This window comes from Anomalospiza imberbis, chromosome 31 (assembly GCF_031753505.1).
Source record: "Anomalospiza imberbis isolate Cuckoo-Finch-1a 21T00152 chromosome 31, ASM3175350v1, whole genome shotgun sequence".
NCBI lineage: Eukaryota > Metazoa > Chordata > Aves > Passeriformes > Viduidae > Anomalospiza > Anomalospiza imberbis.
Window position 1 is genome coordinate 121261 of NC_089711.1, and position 24273 is coordinate 145533.

The window sequence follows — 24273 nt, forward strand, 5'->3', positions numbered from 1 at the left end:
CTGCACAGCTGAATTCAGGAAAAAGGTCTTAGTCTAAATAGCTTCCCTCTTTGGTACGGGTTGCAAACAGAGGTCCTCACTTCCAAGCAGACAGGTCAAATGGGAGAAGGGGAAATGATGAAGAGACTTGAAGACATTCTTTTGGACACACTCCAGCCCCTCAGTGTCCTTCCTGAATTGAGGGGCCCAGAACTGAACACAGCGCTCAAGGTGTGGTCTCTCCAGTGCCGAATGCAGGGGGGCAATCACTGCCCTGGCCCTGCTCCCACAGCCTGTCTGGCACGGGATGTTTTGCCCACATTCAGCATCTCCGACGCCCTTCCTGCCCCGTCCGGCCAAGACACGGCTCCAGCGGCGGACAGGGAGGCGGCTGCTGTGCTGGGGCCGCGTGTGGGTGAGGGCAGCTCTGCCCGCGCTGCCATCTTTGGTGGGAGTGCCGGTGCCGGCTTTGCCCCCACTGACGGCTGAGGGTGGAAGGGCAGCCGGACGGGGTGGTGGTGGGTCTTGGGGCTGGGGTGGTGGGGCAGCCTGGGGCCGGGGAGAGCCGGGAGGTGGCCGTGTGGAGGACGGAGGGGTCGCTGGGGGGTGGAGGCAGCGCACACCTGCGGAGGGAGGGAGTGACGGGCCCGCGGCGTGTCCGGCTGGCGCTGTGGGAAGATGCCGGGGACAGGGGCAGGACCCCTGTGGGATGTGGGAGAGCGGAGGAGGTGTGGGAGCAGCCGGTGTGTGTGGGAAGCTGAATCACAAAATCGGTCGGGGTGAGATTGTAATAAATGGGCCAGGAGACCAGCTCCTTTTTAATGCCTTTATTCAGTGATCAGCTCTGGGTGGGGGCCTGAGGGGTCGCGCACACCGCCGCTGCTCCCTTTGGTGACGCAGAGGAGGAGGTGATCAGTTTTGCTTCACAGCAGAGCTGGGGCTTCCGTCCTCATGAGTGTGCCTAGGAAAATGCTTTCTGGCTCATTGGCTAGGGTCCTCATTCTAGTCCAGTCCTACTTAGTGATGGTGACCTTTAAAACCTTGTTGGTGGAGTAGAGGGATTTCCCACCATAGGTCCAGTCACTTAGTTCTTCAAATTTTTGGTTGGCTCGTCGTTTCTAGGGTCTTCTGTTGGATTTTCTTGAGCTTTTCTTAATTTGCATATTCCCGGGAATGTTTCCAGCCGCCATTTCGGGAAGCAGAAGAGGCGATACCCAAAGGACTCAATGAGGGTACAGGTAAGGGGGGGTACAATCAGGGTGTATGTAAGGGAGTTAACAGTGGGGGTACAACAAGGGTTTAACAGTTATCAACATAATTAGCTTATTACAACTTGAAGTGCCCATTAATGTCTCTACCATTCAATTATTTGTAATCAATATCAACCATTCAATTATTTGTAAGGATGTTAGCACACATCTTTCCTCTCAATCCCTCCTCTTCTTACTTCTCAATTGGTCTTCACAAACCTTAGCTATTATTAACCCTTTTTCACAACATGGACCATTTGAAACACCCCCTGTCGACTTTTCCATGTCTGGTCCCTGCACCAGATATGGCAAGTAGATACAGAGAATAAAGTAGATAATTACAGTTCATACTAACCCATTAATCACTGGAAGTCCTTGTCGATTGCTACTGATAGCCAAGGTCTCCCATGCTTTTGTTCCAGCTGAGATGTCCAAGTCTTTGGGGCTTTCGAGACCTTGACTCGAGTGTGATGGGTCCATCCGTGTCCAGGTCTCCTGGCTGCTCTCTCTGAAATCCTGGTTGGATGTTATGAACAGCAAAGTCCAAAGGCAGCGTCTGTGCTAACTGGGCTTCCTGTCAAAGAGATTTCACAAGACACGGCATACTGGCCACGTACTGGTTTAAATATAGATCTTCTCCTCCCTGCCACCTTGAAAATGAACAAGGTAAGAATCTCAAACAATTCAAAGGGGAATAACTGGATATTCCCATGGCTTTGGCTCTCATTCTTGCCAAAGCTAATGGCAAAAGCTGTACCCATGGCATCTTAGTTTCTGTCACCAGCTTCAAAGGGTGTTTATTCCTCCAATCACCCTTTTTACTTGACCTGAATTCTCAGGGTGCCAGGGGGTATGGAGGTCCCACTGAAATCTCAAAGCAGCCATAATCCCTTGAAGGATCCCCCTGTAAAACAAGTTCCCCCATCCAAGTCCACTGCCTTCACAATCCCATATTCAGAAACCATTTGGTAACTGATTGTTATGAATTATTTATGTAATTATTGGCTTTCACTATTATTGGCTTTAGTAAATTATTTTGATATAGTACAGTTTGTAATCTCTTTTTAACTGCTTTTGATACAGTGTAATTTGTCAGCCTGTTATGGTTAATACCCTAATCCCTGTGTAGAGTGTATATCTTAGTGTGATATGTATATTATAGTTTAGGCTTTCACAAAATATTAAAATAGAGGCTATGGAATGTGTATTATAACATTAACTTTTGCAGAAGTAATTGTAGCTGTGAAATAAGAACTAAGGCCTTTATTGTTGTAACTACCTGACAAGTAGTGAAATAGCTAATGTGGGTTGGAAGTACTTCTAAAAATGGCTAGAACATCTGTATGATAAGATAATTTTGAAAAGAACCAAGCAAGTAACACCAAAAGAGCAAGGAGGAATCTACCCCTGACCCTTCGGCTATCAGTAATTCTAACCACAGACCAGGGGGCCTCGTGAGGAAATAAAAGACAAGACTCTCAAAATCACATCTGCATTGTGGCATGTAGTATAAGAAGGTGAGGTCAGGGGTTGAACTAAGATAAAGAATTCCCTGGAACATGTATACTCAAAGGAATGTTTAAATATGCATAATTTTCATGAATATGTATTTGACTAATGCAATGAAAAAGTATATAAGAGTTGTTATCGTTAACCGTGTGCATGTGTGTGGATATTCTCAGTTCAGTCAGAGAGAAAAGAGAGAGAATTCTCCCAGGCCTAGCCTGGGAAAGTTAGGAGAAGGAATGGAAACAATTATTACCTCTCTTTCTGTTCATGTTGTTTATAGATATGTTCTACCACAGTGGGCTAGTCAGAGTGCACCAATGGTGTGAAAGGTTTTCACTTTGAGACCAATCATATTTCACCTTAGCGATGCTGGTTATCAAAGAGGAATGCTACTTGTTAATAAAGATTATTCTTTGCCTTCTGAAGATGGAGTCTCTTCATTTCCATCCCTGCCTCGGCAGCGACACATGTGGCTATGCACCCAGTGCTGTTACTTTTGCTTTATCCCTTGTTACACCTTTAAAAAATTTTAAAGGGTGAGCCTCGTTTCTCACACTGACCAAATAGTTGCTGAGGCTGCTAGAAACTCCTCTGGCCACCCTGCCAGCCAGCGTACCTCTACCAGAGGATATCTAAGCCCTCTTGTCCAGGGCATTTCAGTGAAATACACCCAACATCCCGGGCAAGGACAGAGAGCCCAAGGTAATTTCCCTGCTTTGCAATCTCATTTGTAGTCAGGCTATTAATTTCAGCCAGGCACCCCTCATTAGCTCGTTTTTCTAAAACAAAAAGACCCATGGCAGTACATCTTGAAGAATGTCTCTGCCAATCCTCAAAAGTCCCAATGACCCACCCCATGGAGCTGTCCCAACACCCTTTGCCAGGGTCAAAGCTCTTGGCATCCACTGTTTACTGCCCTTTGTTAATCAGTTCTCCTTCTCTCTTGTGCCTCACTACCTTTAATAATCTCCCGCCCCTCTGGTGGAAAAGACAGCACCAGCACCACCACCTCCCCCCTCCCCGCCGGCAACAGCTGAGTCACCTGGAGCAAAGGGAGGATCCCAGAGACCTCTGGCAGAAGCCTGCCTTCTGAACATCTCCATTGAGCAGTTGATTACCTGTTGTCTCTTCTGAAAACCCTGCCTGATGTCCCTTAACTGCTCTTATTTCTACCTCCTCAGGCAAATTCACCACCTCCAACAAGTGAGTAATTGAGCTTTGAGGAGGGAAGGTTTTTTCCTGCAAGTTAACCTAAACCCCACTCCCTCTCAGCTTTCCTCCCAGCTTTCCAAAAGCCTGTAAAACCCACGCGCATACTTGGAATCTGTAAACATTCTACCACCAAGCTAACTTGAGTTTGGAATTCCAGCTAAAGTCAGTGCTGCTGCTAAGAGAAGGAAAATGGTTCCATGACAGTTGTCTTTTTAAATTTGAGCTGTCATTTAATGTTTCTCTTAAAAGATACCTCACAGGATCCCCGTATGTGCTGTTCCAATAACTCACTTAGAAATAATCTTTATACTGTTTTGCATAGGATGAAGGGCACTGCCAAGCTGAGATGCCTGTGAAATGCCGAGATTTGGCAAAGCAGTGTACCAGCTTCATCTACAAAAGGCAATGGCCTTGTTGCTTTCAGTAGAACTGCTCCATTCAAGCAGGTAGGAACTGGAAGGTTCAGTGCATAACCCCTTAGTTTGACTGTCAATGCCATTATAGGCTGAAATGGAACGAGTCAGGTTTTACTGAGAGGGTCTGTGCTTCATTCTCTTCTGGTTTCATTCAGTCTAGAGGCTGGCACAGCACCAGTGGCTGTGGGAGGAGAATGCAGCTCACGTCTAGTGAAGATCTGATTGGTTCCATGTTTCATCTCCAGCCGCTCCATTTGCGTTGGAAACCTTTTGAGGATACGCTTGTAATTTTGCTCAAAATTACAACCGGAGATGCGCCGGTGCCAGGAAGAGGCACGCAGGGCCGGGCTGCTGCCTCCTGCAGCTACAAGGGCCTCCTGGCCGCCTGCCCGTGCCGAGGCTCAGGCTGCTCCAGGCTCTGCCGGGGCTCTGCTGCGGCTCCACCCCGGGCAAGGCCGGGCCTGCTCTCACCTCACAGTCTGCACCTGACAGCTCTGCACCGGAGGAGACCTTTCAGAGCACCCTCTCTGATCTTTCTGCTTTCTCAGCTGAGCACGGCTCTCCTCCAGCCCAAGACATTGCACTTAGGGATACAAGTCCAAGTGGCAGGCGCCCCAATGCTCTCGAGTCACAGCTGAAGGGCTGCATCAGCACAGGGTGTTTGGACTGCCCCACTCCCCCTCTGGTTTTTCCTGCAAATGTCATTGCCCTTTCTGCCTCAAACAGAAGTACCACAGCAGGGCAAAAACAGACCAGTGGGCCGGATTCCAAAGGCAGTGTGGTCTGAAGAGGATGAATGAAGAAGAGCCTTCCCCACTTTCACACCGTGCCAAAGACTCCCTAAGTGTCACTTTGCACCCTTAAGGAACAACAGGCAATTCAGAAGGAAATCTTGAGGTTATTCACGGAGTGAGAAAGAAGGGAATCTTCAAGGTGAGTTGTGGTTTCAAACTTTATTCATTTCCAGTCCTACTGTTCCCTGTCCTATTAGACAATCCTACCTTAACACTAACCCTAACCCTAACCTACAATCCTAGTCGAAGTACATGGTAATGGTCCTGATGTGATTATCACATTCTTGTCTCCTTCCTCTTCTTCACTGAACAATCAGTGGCACCAGGCTGGATGCAGGCTCAGCAAATGTTACAAATGGATGCTGCCCAAAGGAAAAAAAAAAATCAACAAAAACAAATGAACCATGAGTTTCCAAGCTCAGTATTTCACAGGATTCCTCTGGCTCCTAGAAAGATGCGGAAAGAGGAGCAATGGGACCATCTGTACCCCATCTTTATGTGCAGGACCTTGCCATCACAGGCAAACCTGGCCCAGAATCCCACTCATCCCTTTATTCTGGTTTCTCCATCTTGCTGGGATTTTTGCCCCGCCAGTGCTCTAGAAGTGGTGCTTTCTGTCCCTGGGGTTTCTTCCTTTCAGGAAACTCCAGTGACTCCCATAGGTCCCTGCCTTTGAAAGACAGGCACCGTGCTAATTTCCACAGGGAGACAGAGCAGTGTCTACCTTTCCATGCCCTGCCCCTCCTGTGCTGGATGGCACCTTCCTTCCCAGCAGGGCCAGCCCAGTGGCGCTGGCTCCTGCAGTTCCCTCTCTGCCACACACCCTGGCAGTAAGCCTGGGCCAGTTCCCCTCTGCCCGAGCGTGCCAGGCAGCAGATGGGGCTGGGACAAGTCCCTCTCAGCTGTCCCTGTTTGCGTGCCAGAAACCTCTAAGGGTGGGGTGGGGGGGACAAACCAGAGGCTCACAGTGAGCCCCTCACAGCCCCTCCTGCCCACAGCCAAATCTCTCCAGACTGCTCTGCCAGGACTGGCATCCTTGGGTTCCTCCACCACCATTTCATGGCTCTGTACCCTGCATTGCTCTACTTCAATTCTTTTGCCATTAGATAAAACTGAACACCCCACCAAATTACAAAACAGGGCGACAGAAACAGAGGACAGAGCGCCTCTCCTCTGAGGACAGGCTGAGAGACCTGGAGTTATTCAGCCTGGAGGAGAAGAGGCCCCAGGGAGACTTCATTGCTGAGTTCCAGTACTTCAAAGGGGATTCTCAGGAAGTAGGAAAGACCTTTTTTCACAGGCTCAGTTGCAATAGGACATGGGATAATATTTAGAATATATAATGGGGATTGAGTCAGATTAGGTCTAAGGAAGAACTTGTTCACTTGGAGCATGGTGCCACACTGGCAACTGGCACAGGTTGTCCCAAGAGCTGAGTTGCATTTAAAAAAGTGATTTTAATTGTTGCTGATCTCTTGCTCTTTGAGTCATGTTGCTTGCTCTGAGTATGGCTCTGGTAGTAAGTACTGAAAACCAATAATGAGCTTGTGGTTTTCTTGCAGTGCATGCAGGTTTTAATGATTATTATCTCCTACATTTATTAAATACATAAAATATGTTAAGAAGACAGCACCTTGTGGAACAATTTCTGATCACGTATAGATGTTCTGATCTGACAGATGAAGTCTGTCTTCTTTTTAAATGGGAATACACTTAGTATTTATTCAATTATAAAATATTTATGGTCTGCAGCTAAAACCCTGAAACTTCATTCTTTAATAGTAGTAATGTCTTTAAAGACAAGATTTAATCTAAGTTACCGATCCCCTTGTTGATGGCATTTGTGTCTCTTTGGCCAGTCAAAAAAAAAAAAAAAAAAAGCGTGAAAACATATGTCATCGGGCAATTTTTGGTCATGAAAAACGTGAACTGTGCCTAGACACAAATCCATAGGTAAAGTGGTCACTTTTTATTTAGAAAGAGCTATTAATTAAATGCCAGTACAGTGTTATTTCTGTACAAAATACTTCATGTAGACAAAGGTAAAGTATTTTAGTATTTCTATTTCTGTATTATAGGATACCAGTTTAGTGCTTCATTTAAACATGTTTCTTTTATCAGTGTATTTCACATTTATTGCCCATAAACTCTTGCACTTTTGTCTGGAGAAAATAATTATTGCAGTCTTGCATGCTTAAAATAATGTGAAAACGACCATATCAAATAATGTAAACACTGATTTTCAAGAACTGAAATAAAAGTTTTCCAGTTTGATGTTATAATATATAATTTCACTTAAAATTACTCAACTGGTTAATAAATACGTTTTCTTATATACCTATTTATATGTATACGTATACATACATATTTATGTGTGAGTGTATATATATAAATTTATATATTCTTTGTATACATTTTTCACTTTACGTATAGAAACTTGGTTTTGACTCTTATTGTTATTGTTTGCGGTGCTTGAGGGCTGATTCTGCTAATTGCCAAGTAGATTTTAACTGCAATGGTAGTGGAAATTATGATAGAAGAGGGCAGTTTGGAGGACTAAACCTTCAATTTGTCTTGTGATCAGTTGCATGTCTGTAGTTTGAATGTATGTATCTCTGAAGACAAAGCATGTAAAAGAGAGGTTTTTTTCCCACATCTGTGCATTTGATTCATGACAGAGATTGTGAAAAATGCAGATTTTATGGCTCTATGCAGATATTTACTATATGTATTATGCTAGGTTGGAAAGTTATGCTGTAGTAACATTTTAATAATATAGTAAATGTAGTTTTGTAATTGAAATTAAGCTTTAGTAGTTAAAATAGAAAATATGTGTGTGTGGTATTCTTTTTGCTCAAGAGAAGGAGAAGATAATCAAGAAATTCTTCACACAGAGATAACAATTACAAAAACCACTAAATCTTCCAGAGGAGAGGAATTTATGGCTTTCTTTATCAACAAAAAACCGAACTTCTCCAAACTCGACTTAGACTTCAAGGTGCCTGGGATTAACAGGAATTCCTCAACAAGTACCAGACGAATTTCTTGTTTTAAATAAAAATATGCATATTCATGAAGTGATTTCTGTATGCAACAGGTTACCCCTCTTAAGGAGGGAATTCTCTTTTATCGGGGTCCTTCTCCTGGCTCACTTTTGTCCAGAGAGAGGTACCCAGCCCGGGCTGTAACTTTTTGCTGTTATTGTCTCTTTAATTGTCCTAACTCTAATTGTTTAATCTTTATTACTATACTTGTATTAATTTTTTTTCCATTTTATTTTTAGTAAACTTTTATAAATTTTTAAAACAAGTGATTGGCGTTTATAACAAATGGTAGCAGAGGATGGTTCTTAATACCCCGCTGTGGGTGCTGTAGGAGAATTAGAGTGAGAAGACGCGTCCTGCCCTGATTAGGCAGCCTCGCTCTGTTCCCCTGGTGTGACCACAGACCGCAGGTTACGATCCGATGGACAAAAAGAGACAATAAAGCAAAGAAAAGGGAAAGAATTCCTAAACCGCGGTAATTAGCCCCTAAGACCAAAGTGTACATGAAGAACAAAGACCCAAGGACAAGGGATAGGTAAGTATTTGTTGGGATGGGGTGGATAAGGGGGGATGAATGTGTGTGAATGGGGTGGATAAGGGGGGATGAATGTGTGTGAATGAGAGGCGGGCTGGTTACCCCAGACCTGCTAAGTGAGTGCTGTAGTCTCCCATGCTGCGTTTCCGTCTTTTTCGCGAGAAAAGCGGCCAGTACAGAGACGAAGCAAATGATAAAAGAGTGAGAGAATCCCCCCGGGGAGATTGAATTGAATGGGCTGGGTTGAGGGATTAATATTCAAGAGCACCCAGGGTTGCTGCTGGGTTGAGATATTAATCCTCAAGAGCACCCAGGGTTGAATAAGTGAAACAAAAGGTACCTTTACTTGTTGTGTACGTGACGGTGTGTCCCGCACCAACAAGTCCCCTGAGGGTGGGGGCTTAGGCAAAACCCTGCAAAAACTTGAGTGAAAAAGTCTGCTGGGTTGAGATATTAACCTTCGAGAGCACCCAGGATTGAGTAGCTCAGGGCCCTTCCCAGAGGCCCAGCGGTACTGAAACCCAGAGAGGCTGCCCCCAAAGCAAGGATGGCTCAGTATCGTAGGACCTTTTAGCACCGCAGCTGCGTAAAGTAGTCGTCTAACCCATTCCCCCTGGGGGAGGGGGTGTGGGGAGTCCAGATCGGGCAAGGTACGGAGGTCCGAACCCCTGACTCTGAGGCTATCTCTAGGGAAGAGGGATAGCCAAACCTCGGGGAGGTGGAAGGGGTCAGGGTGGGGGCTTACACGATTCACGATTCTCTGGCAACAGAAATCCCTTTGTGTAAGTCTAAGAGGTTTGCTAACATTTCCTTCCTCTGTGCAATAAAATAAAGGGAAATGTAGAAGTATGAATGGACAGGCCTGAGGGTGTAGATGTGTGTGCGAAAGTAAGTGGAAAATAAAGGTGAGTAAATAGAAATTAGTGAAAGATATGCAATGCAGATTGTTTGAGTTAAATAAAAGTGAGTAAGTGTGCACGAATGAAAGTATATGTAACAGTATTGTGAAGTCCAGAAGTATGAATGAACAGGCTTGAGGGTGTGAATGTGAGTGAGAGTGAGCGAGAGATAAAGGTGAGTAAATGGAAATGAGTGGAAGATATGTAATGTAGATTGTTTATTTTGAGCTTTATTTTTTTAGAGGGAGGTATATTATGTCGAATGGTTTGTGAGAGAAAGGATTTTTTGCATGGGTAGTTGAAAGAAGGTAGTGTTTAGGTTGTTAGAAAATGTGAGGAAAAAAAAAGAGCATGGAATGAATAGATAAGATTTTGGGGGAAAAAAAAAAAAAAAAAAAAAAAAAAAAGGGACAGAAAACCAGTAAAAAGGAAGAAAAAGGGGAAAAGGGAGTGGAACAAGAGAGAACCACACCACTCGCAGCCGAGCCGCTTGTCCCGGGCCCTGGCTCGCCGCTTGTTTCAGCTCCGTCTGTCCCAGTCCCGGCATTTGTCCCAGGTCTCAGCGAGCCGCTCGCTTCGGCTCCGCCTGCCCCGGTGCCGGTGCCTGTCCCGGTGCCTGCGCCCACCCCGGGCTCTGGCTCGCCGCGTGTTCCTGCCCCGGTTCCCGTGCCCGCGGCGGCGGCTCTGCGGGTTCCCGTCCCGCTGCCTGCGGCGGCCCTCCCGGTCCCTGTTTCGCCGCCTGCCGCTTCGGTACCGGCCCCCGCCTCGCTGCTCGCGGCTGCCCGACCGACCCCCTCCCCATCCTGCCCGGTTTGTCCGCGGCTGGTCCGCTGGCCGCGCCCGGCGGGCTCCCGTTAGTCCCGGCTGTCCCGTCTCTGGCCGCTTCTCCCGCAGCGGTTTTCTCGGCCCCATCCCCCGCGGTTTTGCCCGTTCCGGCTACACTGGGCGCTGCCGCCGCTGCCCTGCCTCTGCCGGGAGCGGCCGGCTCAGCCGCCGTGAGCCACGTGGAGGCTGACCGCACTCCCATCCGGTATCCCCCGGACATGCTGCCCCCTTCAGCAGCTCCGGCAGCAAACCCCGCCCGTGCTCCGCCTCTGGAGGACCTGGCCTCTATGGTATGTCCTCCTCACACCGCCCTTCCTGCCCGGAGCTCCGTTCCCTTGGAAACCGCAGCTCCGGTTCCAAGGAACTCCCTGTCCCGAGAAGATGCTCCTTATAAAAATACTAGAGGTGCAGTTAAGAGGCAACTTTCTCCTGATTTTTCCTCACCACACGAAAATAAGGCTACAGAAAAATACGGGGAGAAAGAAATTGGTCTATTTCCACTGAGAGAGGTCCCGATGGGAGGGGGTGGGATTGGATTTGTGAATGCTCCCCTGACTTCTTCCAAAGTCAGAAATTTTAAAAAGGAAATCAAAGGGATTTTAGAAGGTCCCGTTGGCACAGCTGAACAACTTGACCAATTTTTAGGTCCAAACGTTTATACCTGGGAAGAGATGCAGTCTATAATGAAGATACTATTTTCTCGGGAAGAAAGGGAAATTATAAGAGTTGCAGGCATAAAAGCCTGGAATAAGGAACATCCACAGGGGCCCTCTGGAGAAGACATAATGCCAACTGAACCTCCGGGGTGGAGTCAGAATAGTGAGCAGGGGAGAAAACTTATGAATGACTATCGCAATACAATAATCAAGGGAATAAAACGGGCGGCACCTCGAGAGCAAAATGCTAAAAAGGCTTTTGAGGCACAGCAGGGGAAAGAAGAGACTCCAACTGAATGGTTAGACAGACTTGGGAGAAATATAAGGCAACATTCCAGAATGGATCCTGAGATTGATGTGAGAAAAGCTTTGTTAAAGATTAACTTTGTGCTTGGCCAGATAATGGAAAAAATTGAAGATCAGAATGACAAATCATTAGATGATTTATTAAAGGAGGCTCAGAAAGTCTATGGCCAAAGCCAAACTAAAAGCAAGGATTGTGGCAGTCACCATGTGAGAAAACAATTAAAAGAAAAAAATCAAAAACACACAAACACTACTCCTAGATATGACAGTAGTAGAGACAGGGGAACAGAAAAAAATAAAACCCCAATACAAACCAAATCTCAGGAGCATTCCAGGAATGTCTGCTTTTACTGTAAGAACAAAGGACATTATAAGAGAGATTGTCCTAAGAGAGCAACAGATCTGAAAATCTTCTGAGAGATGAGCAAAGAGGAAGAATAGGGGTGTCAAAGGCTCTATTTTCTAGGGGACAGATACCATCTAGAGCCTGTGATAACTTTAAAAGTAGGTCCCCAAGAAGAAGAATTGGAATTTGTGGTAGATACCGGAGCAGAAAGAACCTGTTTGTTAAATATTCCAAAAGGTTATAGTGTACCAACAGATAATCTAATACATGATTGTCTAGAAATTATCCAGTACCAAACAAAAGTTCGAAAAGACCTTGAAGAACAAGTCCTTTCAGAAGGGGAGATAATTTTTGTGGATGGTTCCTCCAGGTGTCTACAAGGAAAAAGAATGTCAGGGTATGCAGTAGTTGATGGGAAAAACATGCAAACTATTGAAAAAGGGAAATTACCTTCAAACTGGTCAGCTCAAACCTGTGAATTATATGCTCTAAAAAGGGCACTGGAATATTTAGTACACAAAAAGGGAACTATATACTGATTCAAGGTATGCCTTTGGAGTAGTACATACCTTTGGAAAAATTTGGGAAGAAAGAGGATTGCTTAATTCAAGAGGAAAAGGATTAGTACATGAGGGGCTCATTTTAGAGGTTTTAGAAGCATTAAGATTACCAGAAGAGATAGCTGTAGTACACATTAAGGGTCACCAAAAGGGAGTGACTCCAGAAGTAAGAGGAAATAACTTGGCGGACCAGGAAGCTAAGGATGCAGCAGAAAATGGAACTGAAAGAGTTATGCTAATATTAACTCCAAATGAGGAGAAACTGGAAATTCCAAAATTTAGTGAAGCAGAAGAAAAAGAATTAAAGGAGATAGGAGGTGAACAAGATGAATCAGGGAAATGGAAACTTCCTGATGGAAGACAATTACTTAATAAAATGCTTACTAGAAGAATATTAGAAGACATGCATCAGAAAACTCACTGGGGTACTCAGGCTCTGTGTGATCACTTTCTAAGGAACTATGGGTGTATTGGGATTTTTGGGATAGCAAAGAAAGTAATTGAAAAATGTATAACTTGCCAAAGGATAAATAAAAAGGTAATGAGGAAAACCACATTGGGAGGTCGGAAATTAGCTCTTAGACCATCTCAAAGTATCCAAGTAGATTTTACTGAACTTCCTCAAGTTCAAAGATGGAAGTATTTATTAGTAATAACAGACCATCTAACTCATTGGGTGGAAGCGGTTCCCACTGCCAAGGCCACAGCCAACGTGGTAAGTAAAACCCTTTTGGAACAGATTATTCCAAGATATGGAATGGTTAATAGGATGGACTCGGACAGAGGAAAACGTCAAAAGTGTTACAACAATTAATTCAGACCTTGGGGACAAAATGGGAATTACACACCCCATGGCATCCACAAAGTTACAGCCGAGTGGAGAGGATGAACCAGACTCTAAAAAGAACTTTAACTAAATTAATAGTTGAAACCCGAATGTCATGGGTACAATGCCTACCTTTAGCCTTACTGAGGATCCGAACCAAACCCAGGTCAGACCTGGGAGTGTCACCTTATGAAATGATGTTTGGATTACCTTTTCTGACCACCCAACATGAAAATGCTACCTATGAGGTAGGGGAAAAGAGTGTTAAAGGATATATTAACACCATTGCAAAAACTCTTGAAAATTGGAGGTTAAAAGGAATAATCCCCCAAACCACACCTTTAGACTTTAAAATCCATAATATTCACCCAGGAGAATGGGTGTTGGTAAAAACATGGAAAGAACAATCTTTAACTCCACAATGGGAAGGTCCTTTTCAGGTATTGCTGACGACCGAGGCTGCGATGCGGACCAGGGAACGAGGGTGGATCCACGCCAGCAGAATCAAAGGACCTGTGGAAGAACCTAAGGAGTGGACAATAACATCTGAACCGGGTGATATAAAATTGACTCTTAAACGGGGAAAGGGTGGTAATGAACTGGGAAGACCCGAATGATCCAAGAAATATACACAGGATCACACCTGACTGGGAAGTAAGACCGAGTTTACATCAGTGGTTTCAAATACTGCCTGGACAAACTTTGAGGTGTCTCCGGTACCCTCCTTGGGAAGGAATACTGCCACCACAGACAGGAGGATCAGGACTGTTTCGGACAGAAAACTCCTGTATTTTGGCCTTAGCCTGTGATTTATACAAAGAGGAGGGCGAAATACAACCTCAGTCTGTGCCACGTAATATACCCTGTCTGATTCACCCAAATACTGGGCATGTTAGTTGGGTTAAATGTAAATGTTTGAATTGTGGGAATAATTGGTATTGTAGTTCACACAAGCGACGCCCCCATTGCAAGAAGTGTCGAGTGCCAACTAGATCCCCTATCCAAGCAGAGCTCGAAACAACTGAAATAATAACTTTGTTTTGTGGATGGGAATTATTAGTGCCTGTTGAATGGGAAATAGCTGAGGAACATGGGGAGACCACCGTTAAGGAGTGTCAAAAACGATTTGCCTGGAAATTAGCTAAGAGAAAGTGACAAGAGAAGAGAGGGCAAGACCAGATTGGCCTCTATAATCGCCACCAAGAAGATCACATACACCTGCTGTGGGTTGCAACCCCATAGGCATGGGAGGTGGGAGTATAAGCCATACTGGACCTCTCCTTTTTCTGTCACTCATTTTCTGTCTTTTCCCTTTTGGGATATTGACAAGGCCATGCTACAGGTGTTACCAGAAGCTGTATATGGAAAGACACCGAGGCTCCTTTTTTATCTCGCACACTCATGTCAACAGTCACTGTTATAACCCATCCAAATTAGGAAACTGCATGCACAGTGGACAAAAGTACTGGATTACTGAGAATCTAGGAATAAGTGGTAACAGGATAGGAAGTGAATGCCCAAAAGCGGAAAAATGGATTTGTTTCACATACACTATTGGGAATAAAGCACAGGATTTGGTAAAAGAGCAATTGATAAACAAAAAGGCTAAGCCGGCACCACCACCTAAACCTGTACCAATCTCACTTGACAATTTGTATACCAATGCTGAATACTACCTAGTGGGATAACGTGTTGGGAATAGAATGGTGGAAAAAGCTAGGTTTCTTCCTGTTATGCGCTACAGCTGGTCTAATATTTCTTCCTTGTTTGATCCCCTGTTTTATTCGACTCATCACCAGTGTAGTTCAAGGCATGCAATTAGTGACCATGGATCAAAAATTGGATACAACAAAAATGGTGCAAAAGATTATGGTATTAAAGAAACAAAATAATATAGAAGACCCCTTTCAAGAAGCTAGATTGATTTATGAAGAAAATGAACAAAAAATGAAGGCTAGAAAGCAGTAAATATTGCTCGAGCCAAAGTAGTTATAAAAAGAAAGAGGAAGGATTGTGAAAAATGCAGATTATATGGCTCTACGCAGATATTTACTATATGTATTATGCTAGGTTGGAAAGTTATGCTGTAGTAACATTTTAATAATATAGTAAATGTAGTTTTGTAATTGAAATTAAGCTTTAGTAGTTAAAATAGAAAATATGTGTGTGTGGTATTCTTTTTGCTCAAGAGAAGGAGAAGATAATCAAGAAATTCTTCACACAGAGATAACAATTACAGAAACCCCTAAATCTTCCAGAGGAAAGGAATTTATGGCTTTCCTTATCAACAAAAAAAAAAAAACGAACTTCTCCGAACTCGACTTAGACTTCAAGGTGCCTGGGATTAACAGGAATTCCTCAACAAGTACCAGACGAACTTCTTGTTTTAAATAAAAAATATGCATATTCATGAAGTGATTTGTGTATGCAACAGGTTACCCCTCTTAAGGAGGGAATTCTCTTTTATCGGGGTCCTTCTCCTGGCTCACTTTTGTCCAGAGAGAGGTACCCAGCCCGGGCTGTAACTTTTTGCTGTTATTGTCTCTTTAATTGTCCTAACTCTAATTGTTTAATCTTTATTACTATACTTGTATTAATTTTTTCCATTTTATTTTTAGTAAACTTTTATAAATTTTTAAAACAAGTGATTGGCGTTTATTACAACCCTCTTCCCCAAAACTCGGTATTTTAAGGAGAGCAGACTCTGCTCTCGCCCAGGGAAGCCAGCTCCCTGAGCATCTTGAAGTGCCCGAGTCCCACTGTCCACAAAGTCCTGGCCTGACCGTGTGGAATTCTCCCCACCCTGTCTCCCCAGCCCAGAAACCCCGAGCATGTGTTGGTTTTTCGGAGAGCAGTGAGCACCCAAATGGCTCCCAGTCCCCAGAGAGCCAAGAAAACGGAGGATGCCACGTGGCACCGCGCCCTACCTGGTCTCCTTCTTCCCATGATTTCCCTCAGCATCCCAAAAATCCTTTCTTTCCCCTCATGCCCCCTGATCCTCGTGATACCCTCCCTCCCCCTACCTTACCTGGCACTCCCTCAGCTCCGCCCCTCCCCTCAGGGGGCGTCTGCCGACATGACATCACCAGGCAGCCCCGCCCCCTGCCACCCCTGTCCCCGCCCCTTGTTCCCACGGTGGCCCCGCCCCCTGTTCCCACGGTGGCCCCGCCCCCTGCCCGGGTTCCCACGGTGGGGGCCCGCCCACTGCTCGCCCCTGTAGCCACACCAGTGATCCCAATGCTTCCCGCTCAAGGGAAAAGCAGCAGGGAACTGCAGAGCCAATGCAGGGTCCCGATTTCTCACTCGCCCCTGTCACATATCAGCATGCAGGGCAAGGGGCAGGAGCCACAACTGCTAATTGGAAAGCTTTTGCACAGCAAATAATAAGAGAGATTTGCAAAACACACCAACAGTATGGCCCACAGAGCCCATGCTTCCGGGGCCTTTTAAAGGCCGAACTGGGGAGGACTGTACTCGTCCCACATGATTTAAAACAGCTTTTTTCGTGCCTCATGACCTCTACAGAATTCAAACTGTGGGAAGGAGCATGGAAACAACTGCTGAAAGAGGCCCTCCCAGACTTGCATGCTGATCCAAACACAGCAAAGGATGCCAGTGGCGTGCCAATTACCACTGAGCATCTCCCCGGTGAGGGCCAATGCCCTCTGACTGGGTCTCTGGCCCCAGTCCAAGCTGCAGTAATCCCTGTGGTAGTCCTTGAGAGAGTCAGAGATGCAGCTGAAAAAGCCTTCTTTGCCCTTCAACCTGACGCCCCTCTCGAGTCATATAGTAAGATCACACAGCTACCATCAGAGCCTTTTTTGAAATTTGTGGAAAGGTTAACTAGAGCTATTGAAATCCAAGTTAGGAAAGAAAATGCAAGGGAAGAAGTTTTAGAGGAAATGGCATTTGCAAATGTGAATGAACAGGGCCAGCTGCAATTCTGAGCTTACCTTTAGAACCCCCCTACACTAAAAGATATGCTTCTAGTCTGGAACAGGAAAGTGCCTCTGAGGAGTGTGGCTCAGGACAGCAGACCAAAGCTGCTGCCAAGACCACCACAGAGAGTCGCCGTTGCCAGCCCAGCGCCCATTCCATCAGCACAGCGGCACACTGGGCAGCAGCGAGGACCAGCAATGGTTGACCCCACAAAGCCATGCCTGCTTTGTAAGAACCTTGGGCACTGGGTTAACCAGTGTCCCCTGAGAAAGCAATTGGATCAATTTAAAAATAGCAGGGGTGGAGAACTACAAGCGCTCCCAGGGGGTCAACAACAACAACAAAACTAAATGGGGTGCTGTCGTAAACAAAATGGCCAGGAGACCTTGTGCTCCTTTCTTGATAAGGCCTTTATTAAAAGATAGCCTAAGGGGCGGGGGTACGGGGTTCGCGACGCCGCCGCTACTCCCAGGTGAGTCGACGTCCTAGAGGAGGGGTAGACGATCCTGTCGATTACGGCAGAATCGGAGTCTTCACCCTCAGGGGATACGTCCAGAGACTCGCTTGTAGCTCGTTGGTCTAAGGGGGTGAGTCTGTTCAGGCTTCTCTCAAGTCATGGCGACCGGCTCCAGGGGTGCCGAAGGCCAGCTCCAATTCCCTGTCATCTCCCTGTCCTGGAGATGTTGATCGTTGGGCTGTCCTTGCTTTTGTTCACGATCTTGGTCCAGCTCTAGTCCTCGGCTGGAGTCCGGCCATTAACATGCAGTACATGCTAAGCCTTCTGGGAACCAGGAAGTCACCTCAGGGAGCAGCGGCCGAACTACCCGACGCCATGAAGGGGATACAGAGAGCCCAAATCGTCAGGTACAAAGGGGTTTTAACAAAAAAGGGGGGGGCTAACCCCCAGACCGATACATATAGCGAAACTAGAGGGATATAACCGGAGTGGGGACTGAACACGAGGGCAGACACTCCAAGTAGGAGTCACACGAACAGGGGTGAAATTAGCGAACTGTGGAACAAGCAGACGAATGATTTTAAACTGTGAAACAAACAGAACAATGGTCAAACAGTTAAACGTACACCTCAACGGTCAAACCTCAAATTTATTCCTAACAGTGCTGTGCAAGCACGGGGCTCTGGCACCTCTGGGACCTCAGAGCCTGCTGTGACCTCAGCCTGCTGTGACCCCAGAGCCTGCTGTGACCTCATGGCCTTAGCTGCACCCCAGAGTGTGCCCCCATCGATACAAATGGACTGCCCTGCCTGTAAATGTTTGGCTTGATCCAAGATCATTCCTCAGCAAATCCTTTCTTTTGCCTGCTGGCATTGACTGGGGCCCAGGCAACAAAAGAACAGGAGCTGCAGGCCACCCACACAGCTTTTCCTATTAATGAGCACTAAGCCTTTCTTTTTGCAAACAGAGGGATGTTGGGGGGATTTTTGCCCCATCAGGCCGAGGCACAAGGCTCTGCATCCTCCCAAGGAACAGAGCCAGCCCCCTTCAGTGCGAGAGGGCGCGGCCTCAGCTGCAGCCCGGGTGCCTCCTGTGCCCCAGGGCACGGCCCTGGCTGTAAATGTCTTGGGCTGCAGCTCAGGGCCAGGGCGGAGCTCAGCAGCCTCATCAGAGCCCGGGGCCGCGGCCCTTCCCTGCCGGGGCCCTCGCCTGGCCCGGCCCGGCCTGAGCAGCCCGGCCTGGCCCCAGGGGACGGGCTCTGCCCGCCCGCTGTGCCCGCAGCCTTCTGGGCCCAAGGGTTTGCAAGAGGCTTTCTTCCAGCCCTGCAAAACCTTGGCCAAGTGTCCCTTTGCTGTGCTGAGAAGAGTAAAAAACCCCTCATATTTACCCTGACGCACAGCTCATGAGGGATCCCTGCACACCTTAGGAGAGGCCAGAAATATCCCTGTGTGCCTCGTGAGGGATCCCTGCACACCTCAGCAGAGACCCCAAAACATCCCTGTGTGCCTCGTGAGGGATCCCTGCACACCTCAGCAGAGACCCCAAAACATCCCTGTGTGCCTCGTGAGGGATCCCTGCACACCTCAGCAGAGACCCCAAAATGGGGCAAGCACATTTCTCTCTCTTTCAGGATTTTTATAAAGCGGCACAGAGAGAAGTGAAAGAGAAAACAGTTTCTATTTCTGCTCCTTGTTTTTCTCTTGTGGAATGTGTTTGGAGAATTGTTTACCTAGAGCGAATGCCTGGTTGGATCACGGTGGATTGTTTGGGCCTGATGGCCAATCCGATCCACCTGTGTCTGGACTCTGGAGAACAGGGTCACGAGTTGTGAGGGAGTTAGATATGATGGTTAGAGAGAGTAGCATGTAGTTTTTAGTGTCCTCTTTTATATAGTATATTAATGTATCATAGCATAATTATAATAAAGAAATCATTCAGCCTGCTGAACTAAGTCAGACATCATCATTCTTCCCATTGGGTTCGCCGACATCTACAACACATGCCCTAGAGGAAGTTATCCCAGGGAGGCTGGGACTAGATGATCTTTAAGGTCCCTTCCAATCCAGGCCATTCTGTGACTCTGTATCCTGTCGTCCTTGGAACCACTGTGGAACTGTTCGCTGCCTTGCAGCAAGTCTTTGAGCCGCTGTCCAAAAATTAAGAAATCTTTGTTGCATATATTTGACTGCTAAGCTTTAAAGTGTTGACCATAGAGATCTGGGTACAGCTCTTTGGATACAGGCACAGCTGTTCAGGGAGAAAAAGGCAAGCTGAATGTGTGCTCCCTGGTGATGGGGAAGCAGGGGTAGTTTTAGCCTGCAGCTCGAATGACAGCTCTGAAGACCCACAGAGCATACATTAATTCCTTCTGTTCCCTCTGTCTCCCTTCCCAAGGTGGATGCCCAGCTGCAGGTTGTACGTAAGCTGGAGGAGAAGGAACACTCACTGCAGAGCAGCACTGGAAGGGGAGAGAAGGAGCTGGGTCTGCGAACACAGGCCCTGGAGATGAGCAAACGCAAGGTGAGTGATGCCTTTGTTTCCTCTTGGGTTGTGAGGTGGAGCTGCTGCCTTGTGGGAGGCATGGAAGGGTCTGAGCTCTCACTGGGATTAGAGAACCTGGTATTCCCTGCTTTTGGATGAGTATATCAGAAGGCTGAGGAGTCCTGGAGAGAATTATGATTAAAGTACTGGAGACTGATGTTTTCCTTTGGTAAGGAGAAGCAGGTCATATGTTTTTCTGTGTAACCTGTGGTGAAGAGAGAGACAGCAGCCAGATGGACTGGGGTCAAAGCTTTTATTGCAAAGATGGGATAAGCAAAAGGAAATACAGCTGGGGAATGTGAACACTTTCAACAAATGCCTAAGACGAGTAAAGTAGGTGTGTTACCAGTAAAATAAATCTAAGTTTATAGCTGATGCTGCCTTTGTTGTTAAGTTTTAGTAGAAATGTAGAAATTACATTAACACAGGCAGAAAGGAAAGCAGGAATATCCCTGTGAAGAGGAGCTGGGAAGAATTCAGCAGTGACCTGTGTTTAATAGGACAATTTGTGGTATTAAGGGCACATGGTTATAAAGTCAGAAGAGAACTGGTGAAGAGAGATTGTTAGAAATAGGTATCGTGCAGTTCTGTCTAGGACAGCGATAGAACTGCCTCTGAACACTTTAATAGAGAAGACATGGAAGCTGGAAGGCTGAAAATAGGTTAAGAAGAGAATTGGATGATCATTGGTGTTTTTGTAAGAGATGTGCCTTGCAGTGTGCCAAAGTTTGGCTCTGCCCAAAGGAATCTTGAAGCTAAATGATTAGAACTTGTTGATAATAAGGTAAGAACAAGGGACTAGAGACCACCAGAGCTGTTCTTCTGTGTTTGCTCCTTATGTACTGGTTTTCTTTCTCAGGCCATGGATGCAGCCCAGCTTGCAGATGATCTGAAGGCCCAGCTAGAGCTGGGTCAGAAGAAGTTACATGATTTTCAGGAGGAGATTGTAGAAAACAGAGCAACTAGAGAGAAGGAGATGTTCAACCTCAAAAGGGCTGAGGTATATACCCTATGCACAATCCTTCAAGATCTGTCTGCTTTCGTGTCCTTCTCCTTGTACACTGAGCTTGCAGAGGGTTTCAGCTGAACTGCTCTTGGTATCCAGTTTCACTTTGACTTTGGCTTCATCGGGTCCTGGCTCTTTCAGATTTTGTCCCCTGATAACTGACAATACTTGTGGCATCAGATGATCATGTTGTCTCTTGGATTATAGGGGATGAAACTATGGCTGGCATGACTTAGCCAGGTGCACGTTCTCTTTGGTCCCTGAAGAAGCTGACAGAGAATGTACTGCTCCTTCACTTGCTCTCCTGTTTTTCCGCAGGAAGATATTTCTAGGTTGTGCAGGAAGCTGGAGACCACAAAGAAGCCTGACATGGTTCCCAGCTGTGATGAGATCCTGATGGAGGAAATCAAGGATTACAAGGGGAGTGTCTGTGTCCGTCAGCTTCCCGTTTTACTTTAGTCAGAAGGTGTGTAGGCACACTTTCAGTGTCTGACATCTCTCGTCTGTACTCTGGCACTGGAGAAACCACCTTGTCCTTCTGAGGGATGGAAGTACCGACATGTTGAGACATCTCTGAGCACAGCAGCTGGGCTGCAGGGCCCCTCACAGCTCTGTGTGTGTGTGTGTGTCTGTGTGTGTGTCTGTGTCTGTGTGTCTGTGTGTCTGTGAGTGTGTCTGTGTGTGTGTCTGTGTGTCTGTGTGTCTGTGTGTGTGTCTGTGTCTGTGTGTCTGTGTGTCTGTGAGTGTGTCTGTGTGTGTGTCTGTGTGTCTGTGTGTCTGTCTGTGTGTCTGTGTGTGTGTGTGTGTGTGTCTGTCTCTGTGTGTGTGTGTGTGTGTGTGTGTCTGTGTGTGTGTCTGTGTGTGTCTGTGTGTCTGTGCGTGTGTGCGTGTGTCTGTGTCTGTGTGTGTGTCTGTGTGTGTGTGTGTGTGTGTCTGTGTGTGTGTGTGTGTGTGTGTGTGTGTCTGTGTGTGTGTGTGTGTGTGTGTGTGTCTGTGTCTGTGTGTGTGTATCTGTGTCTGTGTGTCTGTGTCTCTGTGTCTGTGTGTGTGTATCTGTGTCTGTGTGTGTCTGTGTGTGTGTCTGTGTGTCTGTGTGTCTGTGTCTGTGAGTCTGTCTGTGTCTGTGTGTGTGTCTGTGTGTGTGTATTGCAGGCCTGCCTGACGTGCCCGTGCTGCAACATGCGCAAGAAAGACGCGGTGCTCACCAGGTGCTTCCACGTCTTCTGCTTCGAGTGTGTGAAGACGCGCTATGACACGCGGCAGCGCGAGTGCCCCAAGTGCAACGCGGCCTTCGGGGCCAACGACTCCCACAGAATCTACATCGGCTGAGGCCCTCTCAGAGCCCCTGCTGGTGCTGAGCCAGCCTCCTTCCCTCCCTCTCAGCTTCTGCTGCCTGAGCTGCAGTGTCTTCTGGGAGGAGCCTTCAGGGTCTCCAAAGAAATACACTCTGGATCTTGCTTCCTTTCTTGGCCCTGTCCCTTTGGTCATGGCCTCAGTTTTTGTGTGCTCTTTGTGCCTGAGAGGAAGTTTCCCATCCCTTGCTTTCACACTGCCAAGGCGGGAACGTGCAGCTGAAGTGCTGCCTTGGTGGGATGGAAGCTGAGCTGCAGCAGAGATTAGTGAGAGCTTTATTTGAGGGCTCTGCTTTGGATGCTAATTAAGTCCCATCAAGGAATGGCACTGCTCCTGGGAGGGAAGCGTTTCCCAATTAACAGGCCCAATAGAGACCAAGGAAATTAATCTGTAGACTCAGTGGAGCAATTCCTTAGGTACCTGTGCACCTTCCCGAGTCAGGGCAAGAACCCTCGAGGGCTGGTGCACTAGGAAACCCTACCCCAAACAAACACGTCTGAATATCCACCAGAGGAGAAAGGAGAGATCTTGGAGACCCTTAGAAAGCAGCATTCCACTGACAAGCCCTGGTTGATGTGCTCACCTTCCCCTAGGCTGAAGCATTGCTGCCATTGTCCTTCTCAGAAAAGGGCTTTTAGTGGTTCCTTTGCTGCAGCTTTACCACAAAGATTGACCTTGTTATGTACAAATTCTTCTTAAAGCTGTTCTTTGGTTTATTTTTCTGGTTCTCCTGCCTCTGGTACTGTTTGCTCTCCCATCCTTTGTCCAGTTCTTGGAAACATTTCTCACAAGCTTTAAACTTCTACAGTAGAGACACTTGATCTCTTCCTTCCTCTCCTTTCAAGATATGCTCAGCTAGAACAACTTTTGTCCCTTTGGCTCTATCCCCAGTAGCTTATTCCTGACACAACAGGAGGGCCAGGATGCTGCATTATTTCTGCAGCCATTTTGTCATGGCTGCTGGGAATTTTGGCAGGGATGTGGTGTGGCTTAGAGTCTCGGTGCTCCCTGTGCTTGGAGCATTTGAAGCCTGTTCCTAAAATCCAAACGGGAACTTGTTGATTTGTGACATTTCTTCCTGGGATGTAGTGTTTAAGTAAACTTAATTTGCCTGGAAGGTGCACCTCTCAGAGGTTTGTCTCATGGGTGTCCCTTCCCTGAAGCATGGAACCTCCTGCCTTCCTCCATCCCCTCCCTGCAGGAAATACCAGATACAAAGTAAAAGGAGTTCATCACAGGCTCTTACACTATTCATTATCTTGGGGAAAACATTCAGAATATATGAGTAAAGCCTTGGAAATGATGAGGAATCCTGAGAAGTGAGAAGGAGCACTGCATCCTGCCTTTCCAAGGGGAACCTGGGCTGCTGAGAGTTCCTGCCATGGTGTAAGAGCTGTTAGAAGGAATGAGAGTAGAACCCGCTCCCCTTTCCCTGGAAATTGCTCCCGGGGTTACAGGTTCTGGCAGCAAGTTGGCTAAGGAATGATGTGGTGATGCTGCTGGTAGATTTTGGGGTACAGATGCTTCTTCATGGCACCAGGACCTGGCTCATGAATAAACTGTCTGCATCTTCAAACCCCTTGGCTAGAGCAGCAGGAGTTCCTTTTACAGCTGTGAACAGCAGCCTGAACTTTGCAGCCCCAGCAGAGCTGCAAAGCCCCTCTGTCCGTCCCCAGTCACTCTTGTATCACCTTTCTACTGAAATGAGCTTTGTGTGAACTCTGCCCAGGTTGGCATCCCTCTGCTCCTGGCAGGAAATGGATACTTCAAACAATTTGTATTAGTTCCACGGAGGAGTTTGGGAAACTCCTGTTCTCCCT

The 24273-nt window shown here is 46.7% G+C and overlaps 1 protein-coding gene and 1 pseudogene across 1 annotated transcript; one reads left to right on the forward strand and one right to left on the reverse strand.

The window, feature by feature from the left end:
- LOC137463877 (zinc finger protein 850-like) overlaps positions 1-24273 on the reverse strand; it is a 234171-nt pseudogene that overhangs the window by 120365 nt on the left and 89533 nt on the right.
- On the forward strand, positions 1206-22429 carry LOC137463866 (E3 ubiquitin-protein ligase BRE1A-like). Its single transcript, XM_068175252.1, has 6 exons — positions 1206-1217; positions 6267-6437; positions 19948-20073; positions 20954-21094; positions 21419-21526; positions 22253-22429. Exons 1-6 carry the CDS (start codon positions 1206-1208, stop codon positions 22427-22429), a joined length of 735 nt encoding a protein of 244 aa, XP_068031353.1.